The sequence below is a fragment of the Blennius ocellaris genome (genome assembly GCF_963422515.1).
Source record: "Blennius ocellaris genome assembly, chromosome: 17".
NCBI classification, from domain to species: Eukaryota; Metazoa; Chordata; class Actinopteri; order Blenniiformes; family Blenniidae; genus Blennius; species Blennius ocellaris.
In genome coordinates this window covers 1,894,028-1,903,932 of record NC_137666.1, presented here as the reverse complement: position 1 = coordinate 1,903,932, position 9,905 = coordinate 1,894,028, and the positions used below count along the sequence as shown (strand labels likewise).

Sequence of the window (9,905 nt, the reverse complement as noted above, 5' to 3'; positions counted from 1 at the left end):
ACGGTTGAGATTATAAGCACTGGGGATCTGGTCTATGTGGTTCAGACACTAAACAAGCAACACTAATGTCGAGTGAAAATCAAAGTTATTCTGAAGAACTGCCAAAGATTCAAAGTTATTTTGCAAGAAAAGAAAAAAAAAAAAGGTCAGCAGTACTCACAACTTGCACATTTTCTCACAATTCTACAGCCATAAAATTGAAATAAATCCAGTGAATCTGGTGGTAAAAGGGTTACGGTTTATCATCCTGGGAGCCTGAATGGACCATCTGGCAGACAGGCAATAGCATATTTTCTCATTTCTTTTTAGTGAGGATAGAAAAGCAAACTCAATTTAGACTGGTTTCTCCGTTATTGAGAATAGAATAGAATAGAATAGAATAGAATAGCTATATAAATCCCAGAAGGGATGTCTTTCGCAGTGTTGCTCCACACTGAATAGAACAAGCACGATAGAAAGTTAAATTATCAAAAATAATCATACATATCAGGCTCAATGGTGACTAATATGACAACTATGGAATAGAGAGAGTTATGGAATTATAATGCACAGTATTAATGACCAGATGACACTTTGAAAATTGACAATGAATGGGTGTCACTCGTTCCCCCAACTCTTTTTTTTTTTAACCAACTCTGCAGTTAAACCAAATTCGACCAACAAATCTGTGATATCAACATATTCTTAATTACAGAAGGCGCGTTTGTTTTTTCCATTTCTTGCAGGAATCGCCACACAAGACATGTGCGTCCATCCTCTCGTCTCTCCCTCCGTCTTCCTTCCCCTCTTTCCCTTCCCCTTTATCTCCCCCCCTCGCAGACCCCGGCTACAGTATGCATCACGCTAACTGATTGGCGCCTTCTAAAAATGATAGCAATCATGAGGCAGACAAAAAAAAAAAAAAAAAAACACAAGAAAGAAAGAAAGAACAGAAAGGAGGGGAGCCAGGAGGAGGGAGAGCCGATCATTGATTTTCATTCTCACAGGCTGTGGTGAGTTATGGCGAGGAGCTGTGACTGTAAGACAAAAGGAGCGGGCCGTGACTACAATCTGAGATGTGGGCCAGTCGATAGCCTGAGCCAGGGAGGGAATTTAAGGGAAAAAAAAACAAATAAAATCGCTCGCACGTAGACGGAGAGCAGCCTCTAATGCTGTGGGTAGCCTCAGTTTCCGTCCTCGCATTTTGAGTGTCCGTTTACACCAGTGTTTTTTCAACCACGGTGCCGCGGCACACTGGTGTTTCCGCGAGATCTCGTCAGGTGAGCCGCGGGAAATTATCCAATTTCACATTTTTTTTCCTAAAAAAAACATTTGCTCTCACAGCCGACAGTGTGTTGCAGAGTAATCATGTATAAATACTCTTCGCCACTAGAGGGCAGCACAGAACTTTGCCGGTGAAATGTAAAGTGACAGACGTCAGTGTGGTTCATCTCCACCTCCTGCTACCATCTTGTATCAAAGTACTGTGTCAGTGACAGTGATGGAGAAGTTTTTGAAAAGGAAGAATGTGAACCAGGATCTCAGCTCTTCATCCATCAGGTCCAGGTTTCACACTGAGGGAGGCACTATTAAAAAAAAAGAAATCGGGGAAATACTTTTTTTCTGTGTTTATTTGATTCCTGTTGATAAAACTTTGATGAGAATGACTTTATATTGTTAATAGAGGCTACGGAGTTTCACATTTTAACATTTTCGGGTGGTGGTGGTGTGCCTCCAGAGTTTTCCAAACAAAAAAGTGTGCCTCGGCTCAAAAAGGTTGAAAAACACTGGTTTACACAACAACAGCACTCAAAGCCACTAAAAAAAAAACCCAAAAAAACAAAAGGTCAATGTGGCATCATTCCAAAAAAACCACAGCACCCGCTAGTGGCCTGACATGAAAACTACATAATCTGCAGCATTTCTGCCATTTTAGTGTAAACAGACATTTTTTTCTTTCTTCACAATGTTGCTGTCTAAATGTGAAATGCTGAAATTCTGCATTTTCACTTGAAACGTCATGTGAACGATATATGGCTTTAAGCACGTGTAATTTGGCACCGGCATCTGCCCGTAATTTAACACGGGGCGGTTGATATGGCTGGAAACATAGAAAAGGCCAATAGCGATTGAGAGATTGGTAAAAAGTATATTATCTTCTACGAACGTTCAATAAATGTAGGAGTGATTTAAAGCTACATGAAAGCCCTTTGAGGCGAACTTGTGTTATTAGTTATCAGGGGTCCTTCGGCGCAAATCTATTATTTTAGCGGGACGGGACTCGCGGCACCTACCAGGCGGCGTTGCCGCGGGCGGCGGCGTCGTCGAGGTGACACAGCAGCTCCAGGGTCTGGGGGTTGTGGGCGGAGTCGTCCGGCGACTCGTGGCTTCCCGTCTCCCAGTCGGAGGGCATCCGCCACACGGCGGCACACGACACCACGCGGCTGTCGCTGGCTGCAGGTGGAGGTGGGGGGTGGAGGTGGAGGTGGGGGGGGGGGGGGGGGGGTAAATTGGACAAACACGCTCTAAATCACTCTGCACATCTTATAAAGACGCACGTACGTTAAAAAAAACTGTCAGTAACTCATCCGGATTAGCAACACAGGCGACTTTTACGAGCGCTCGGCGGCTTCGTCGGGAGCGTTTTGTTTCTCTCCAGCGGCTTCCGAGCGGTAATTGAATCATCTCTTTAACAAAGGGTAAAAGTGAAAACATCTGAAAATGTCAAGTTGTGTAAGCAGAAAAGGAATATGACTGAGTCGCGTGTGCGTGCGTGCGTGCGTGCGCGCGTGTGTGTGTGTGTGTGTGTGTGTGTGTGTGTGTGCGTGTGTGTGTGCGACCATATAAAGATAATTAAGTTTTGTCAAACCAAATATCAAATTTTAATTGGATGTCTCTAAAAAGAAAAAGCGAGCTGAGCTGAAAAGAATGTGAATGGGTGGAACTATTTTAAGAGCTGTTCCTCCCACCGTCTTAATGATCACAACACCGACACTCGATCAATGGATCAACCTACACTCTTCCCCCCCCCTACACAGTAATTACATCACGCTACTTCCCTCAACTTGTGATCAAAACCAAGAAATTTTAAAATTTGGAAGGATACACTTTTAAATGTCAAACATTTTTTCTTAAATGCTTTTAAATGTTTAATTTAGCAATTGCACTGTAATCAGGACAAGGTCAGAGTCAGAGATAACTTCTAAATAATAATAATTCCTGATCCTGCTTCTTGAGTGACTCACTGCACCATCTGGTGGCACAACGTGGTATTACCAAACTAACGAGGTTGGCCTCAAGACTCTTTTCAAAGAATGAGTACTACACTTTAGCTACTGATATATAAGCTATAGTAGCTTATATAGCTACTAATATATATTGCATACTGTGCCTTTAAAGGAAACGGCTCACTATTCATTCCGTAAATGAGTCCCTCTTCTTTTTTTTTCTTTCCTAACATCGTCACCAGATGAGCCAGAGCTGCTAATTGGAAGCAGTGCAGTAAACGTGGAGTTGTTAGACTTAATTGGACTAAAACTTGGGAGACTGGAGGTTATAACCAATGGCGAAGAGAGCGATACTTCTTCTTTGGGTATTGACAGCGCGTGGGCAGGCGCCCGCATGCGAAACGCTGGCGTTTGGCCCATTTGTCAAAACTAATGCCCAACGTGGTGCAGGTCCTCCGTCTCCTCGGTGGTTTCTACACCTTCCTTGCAGTTGGAATAATTTGCCGTAAACGGCGCGCCACTGAGAGGCAGTATGGAAATGCATGCGTGTTTTTTTTTTGCTGTGGATGTGGCGCTCTGTCCACAGAGCCTGTCATCATGTGAACTGAAGCGTGAGCGGCTGACAGAGTGAGAGATGGACCGAGAGACACTCCACTCTCTGTCCCAGGAGGATCTAACCCGAGTCCCAGCTTCCGTCGGTGTGTCTGCTCCCGCCTGACGTAACCTCAGACACACACACACACACACACATAAAGCAGACACACATAAAACACACACACGCACGCAACTTCGACCAGGTTTCACGTCTGAAAACAGTAGCGGAGCTTTATTTTTAGCCAAACCTCCAAAATGCGTACTGACATGCAGTCTCGTGTTCAAAAACTGGGAGCCGCCGTGTTTTTTACTTTAATTAACGATGGCGACAAATATACAGTATATCAGCGTCACTGAGCTGAAGTTTTCTCAATTCCGAGATTTCTGTTTGATCTGATTACAGTGTTTTCTGTCAGGACAACCTAATGATAATAATTCTAAAATTATATATATATAGTTGTTTTGTGTTTTTAAAGTCCATCTGAAACCAGTTGATATTTCTTTTAAACAGAATCTGTTATATTCTAACAAACTGGGGGGGGGGGTTTGCATTCTTTAGCATCAATCAACAAGTGTACATCTTTAAAATATTAATTTAGTGAAGATTTATGCAGACAATAGCCCGTTTCTGCAAAAAAAAGGAACAAAAACTACATATCAGGGGAAGAAAATGGAAGTTTGATACTGCTCCTCAGAATTTTGTCATTTAATCATTAACCTTAGTGACAAGGATCCAGAGTAATAAAAAAAATACATTAATTAGCTTTGAAACATCAGGAGGAGATGTATAAAATAAATAGAAAATTAAATAGAGAAATAAATAAATTAAATACAATTAAATACAATTTAATTTAATTTAATTTAATAAAAAAAAATGTATTAGCTTTGAAACATCAGGAGTAGAGTTAAATTAAATTAAATTAAATTAAATTAAATTAAATTAAATTAAATTAAATTAAATTAAATTAAATTAAATTAAATTAAATTAAATTAAATTAAATTAAATTAATGTAGCGTCCGTTTAAAATGTTGCATTATTTTGCACTGTAAAAGCTCCTTCGATGGAACAATTTTCTGAAACTTTTAACTCCGCGAACGACTTCTGCTTGTGCTTCAGCACAACGTAGCATCGGTACGACATTTTAAATACATTTCATACAATCCACAGACGCCTTGTGAGTCTAAAAATAACGAGCATCCCAAAGAGGGTGATTCTTTAGGTTACGGTTGTCTTTAACAAAAAAAACAAACAAAAGTTATAATAAACATTTATATTAAATCCTTTATGTTAAACTTGGACGTGAACTCGTCAATCTGAAAGTTTCAGATTCCCTGCTTGGTTAATAAGTTGCTCGTCTAACAACCAAACTGGCAATCGCTCCACGCTGCAGACGCCGGGTCCCGCCGGGTTCTTTCTGCCGACCGTTGGAAGACTTGGAGCGATGCCATGCTGCATTTTTCAAAACTTGAGCTCCCGGTGTGTAGGTTGAATATGTGGCAAGTGTCCAACGGACGCGAGTGAATGGTGAGCATCGCCACGGGGAGTAAACAGCGCCGCCCTGGTGGAGTCCGAGCGTCCCGACGGCGGTTCGTCTCGTTTGGAGGCTTAAAAGCACAAAAGTCTTGAAGCGGAAAATCTGAAGCTGGTTTATTTTTGGTTGCAGTAGGAGGAGCGACCTATTAAAATGCTTTTTGTCTATTTGTGTCGCCCAGTCGTCAGATTTAAAAATACACTTGATTGTAGTGATATAATATAATTGCCGGGATTAGTCTCGAACGTCACAAAAGACATAGAGAAAACTTTCTTTTAATTATAGGAAACGGCTGGGTTTTTCTTTCTTCAACCCTTTTATACACGCAAAGTTTACATGTTTTCTAAATAGGACCATTTCCAAACAGAAAAAATCTACGAATATCATTTTAGAATGGAAACGATATCAATAATCCATATTATGCCATTTCCAAGTTAGAAAAAAAGGTATGAGGTACTTTTTTTTTTGTGAACATTACATTTCAGTGCTGAAAATGGCTATTTTCTGCATAAAAATGTCCGCCATTTGCGGAAAAAGCCGAATCTACCATATAATTTTTTGACGGGAACAATAGCAATGACCCATATTATGTCCTTGCCAAATAAGAAAGAAATTGTATCAGACAGTTTTTGTAAAAAAAAATTGCCTTTAAGAGCTGAAAATGGCGATTTTCGGTATAAAAATGGCCGCCGTTTCCAGACGAACGAATCTACGAATATAATTTTGTGAAGGAAACAATGTCAGTGACACACATTATGCAATTGCCAAATAAGAAAAGTTATCAGACCGGTTTTTTTTTTTGAGATATCACAATAAACGGAAATTTGCGGATGGATTATTTAATATAGAATTCAGGCTCTTAGCTGAACTCAACACGCTCCACAGAAGAATAGAAGACACTGTACCACATTTGCTTCCGGGAATGGATTTCAAAGGACAGTACATGAATTTTTGAAGTGATATTTTTACATTTATCGCCACAGTTTTATTTCTATTCAGTAATCAGATGCTTAGTGTAATTAGATTTTGGTCCTTTGAGTTGTGCGTGAATGCACAAACTGTTAGTTGTGGGATGTTAAAAGGTGACGGAGCTACTTTTCGATGTTTCAGTGTTTTAAATACACTAAAATAGCCCGGAAATGTGATTTTTACATAAACAAACCAGATAATGATAATACGTGACATCTCTGCACTGTGTTGCATTACCAGATTGTTGCCATGATAATAATCTTACAGCAGCTTAGCGTAATTTAGATCAGAGGTCTGAAGCTCCTGGCTGTTTGCACATGCGCTTCTTCAACCTTTCCGCTGCTTTCACAAAATTGCATGTAAATAAACGTTTGCTTTTGATTTTGAACATGTAACCATGAGCAAAAACCGAGTGCAGACAACAATTTGATCTTTCATGTTGATAAGCTTTCAGTCTGCATGTTTATGTATTTATTTTTAAAGCTGCTTATTATCTACCTGCTCGATATTTAATTGTTCTCGCCTCACAGCCAGAAGGTCGCCGGTTCGATTCCGTGCCGGGTCTGACGTCTTGTAAAGTGCGGGGTGACCGTGTGCAGGTTCAAGCAGCGGTGGGGGGGGGGGGTTGCCATGTCAGTATTTCGACATTTTTGCAATAAAACCTGATTTGTCGAGAAAGAACGAAAGAGAAACGGGGGGATAAAGAGAAAAAAAAGAAAAATTGGAAAAGAAGAATAATGAAAATAAAATAAAATCCTAATACTGTATAGCTAAAACTGCTCTATCTATTGTGAATCTATATAAACAAAGGAAAATTCATGGTAAAAAAAAATTAAAAATCTTTAGAATTTGCTAAATACAGCTAAAAATATAATAAAATATATCTAAATTGTAAATGTGACACTTGTGTTTTTAATGCATGCATCGTATTTTCTCTTCCCCGTGTCAGAAAATAAGCATGTTTTTGCACCAGACAAATTTTATTTGGGTGAAAAATTGTGAAAACGTCCACTAAAGTTATAAAACTCTGCTGTAGATCATTAGTATTTGTTTTCTCTTTTCTTTTTCTTTTTTGCATCACTGTTGCATTCTATGGAAATCCTGGGTTAATGAAAGAAGAGGAAGACAAAGAACGTGTAAAAAAAAAAAAAAAAAAAAAATTCAACAAAAGAACAAGAAAAGGAAATGAGAACCATAAAGAGGCAATGAACGGAGCCAAAAGACAGAAGGGAAACAGTGGGACTCACTTTTGTTATAGCAGGTGGTAAGCACAGCCTTATCTGCAGGACTGGCGCCAATGTGCCATATCTCCCCAGCTTGGTGCAGGAGGACATTCTTATTAATGATGTTATTCTCATCATCAAAGTCAATGATGTGGATCTGAAAGAGAAGCGGAGACAGTGAGGAGAGACGGTTCTGAGGATGAAGCTTGAAAAAAAAAAATAAAAAAAACACGCTCCGAGCGCCTCCCTCCATTCGTACAAGCCGCAGTTCAAAGCTTCTGCTCCCCCCCCCCCCCCCCCCCCCCCCCGAAACCGAGAACGTTCCCCTTCTTTCTTTTCCGAAAATGACAGCAAATGTAATTTCAAGGCAGGAGTCGCTTTCGTTTTTTTTTACGTTCCCCGTCAACTTCATACATCTTGATTTGGCCTTTAAAGTGGCGATTATGAGACACTTTTAGAAGTCATGTCGGATATGTGGGAGTTATGCAAACGACATGTTGGAGAATTCAGGGGGGGGGGGGGGATTGATAACAGCTCATTTGTTGTTTTTTTTCATCCTTTTCTTTTAGCCCTGCTAAAAAGGAGCCGGGGTTTTGGTGCGGGGGGGGGGGGGGGGGGGGGGGGGGTTGGTTGCATTATCCAAGAGAGCTTTTTCGGTACAAGGCCTTTAATTGTGCACTTCTTTACAAGACATTTTGTCGTGATCGGCCCTCATGATCATTTAGTTTGAATAGATGGCAGCACAGAACTTTGCCGGTGAAATCGAAGTGTGGTTAATCTCCACCTCCTGCTACCATCTTGTATCAAAGTACTGTGTCCGTGACAGTGATGGAGAAGTTTTTGAAAAGGGAAGAATGTGAACCAGGATCCAGCTCTTCATCCATCAGGTCCAGGTTTCACACTGAGGGAGTCACTATTTTAAAAAAAAGACATTGGGAAATACTTTTTTTCTGTATTTATTTGATTCCTGTTGATAAAACTTTGATGAGAAAGACTTTATATTGTTAATAGAGCGACAGAGTTTCACATTTTAACATTTTCGGGTGGTGGTGGTGTGCCTCCAGATTTTTCCAAACAAAAAAGCGTGCCTCGCTCTAAACGGTTGAAAAACACTGCTGTAAGTCCATTCGACGGGTCGAATGTGTGTGAGAACCAGAGGTTAGTGGACACAAGTGGACAAATGTCCGTACAAACACAGCAAAGGCCACGTTTTCACGTATTATTTGAAAAGAAATGTCGATATTTCTCCTACGACTCACCACAAATGACGGTTTCTGAACAAACAGACTCAAGAACAGCTTTTTTCCCCCCAAAGCCATGACCACTGTGAACTCTCATATACACTGACTCTACTGTCTAGCACCTCAGTCTGCATTTAGTGTATATAACTGGACTTTCTGTGCAATACTTTATAATGTGCAATATAATTTTTAGTGTTCTCAGGACTGGACTGTGCACTTTACCTCCTTTACACCCCCACCCTCCCTCTTGCACTATTTTCCTTTCTATGTTTTTTTTTTTTTTTTACATATTCTGCACTTTCTTTCTACATATTTCTGCACTCCACTGTTACTGGAGTTGTTTTTAATCTCATTATACCAGGTATAGTGACAATAAAAGGCATTCTATTCTATTGAAAAAGGGAGGTCGGCAGGACAGGATTCTGTATTGGCTATCACGGCTTCATGCTTCCTCGTTACACTGCCCCCTACAGTTTGGCATGCTCATAGTCGCTCTGAACCAGGTGTGTGTGTGGGTTTGTGTCAATTAAGTTTTTTTTTTTGCAAACGTAGAGGTGGGAAATGTTAATTTTTAGTAAAAACTAGGAGTGAAGCACTACATCCGGAATAAAAACCTGTGCTGTGGATCTTTAACAGGAACACGTACGACTCTTTTAAAGGGACCGCGTGTTTGAGTGCAAATATGGCAAAAAAATAAACCTCGCCGACGACTGAATCGCTGGACTCTTTGACCTTCTGCAGACGAGCTTGCAGCAGACGTGCAACACCGCACCGTCGACTCGCCTCCACACCAGCCCCTCGCCCTCCGGCCGCTCGGCTTCAAGCAAATGTTTACTCTGAGCCCGGAGGTGGAGCTGAAGGACGACGGCTGAAGCTTCGGGAGGAGGAGGAGGAGGAGGAGGAGGAGGAGGAGGAGGCTCAGGCTTGCGTGACACCGAGTGCACTCGAGGGCCCCTCCAGCCAAGAACCCGCTTCAAACCAAAAGTGTGTGGAAGAGCAGTTTCAAACGTCTTTTATTTCTAGTTGTTTGTGAGCCTCTACAATCAACGGTCCTCTCCCGGCAGACCGTCCTCTCTCTCTCTATCTCTCTCTCTCTATCTCTCTCTCTCTCGCACTCGCCGGTCGTCGGAGTCGCTCTGC

General features: G+C 41.1%; 1 protein-coding gene across 1 annotated transcript in view; it reads right to left on the bottom strand.

Moving 5' to 3' along the window:
• The window catches only part of eipr1 (EARP complex and GARP complex interacting protein 1), a 56,805-nt gene that overhangs the window by 40,444 nt on the left and 6,456 nt on the right, over positions 1-9,905 (bottom strand). Inside the window, exons 3-4 of the mRNA XM_080512585.1 lie at positions 7,549-7,681; positions 2,274-2,433 (exon numbers count right to left, since the gene is read on the bottom strand). Coding sequence (XP_080368711.1) covers positions 2,274-2,433; positions 7,549-7,681 — 293 coding nt within the window. The remainder of the gene's footprint in view (positions 1-2,273; positions 2,434-7,548; positions 7,682-9,905) is intronic.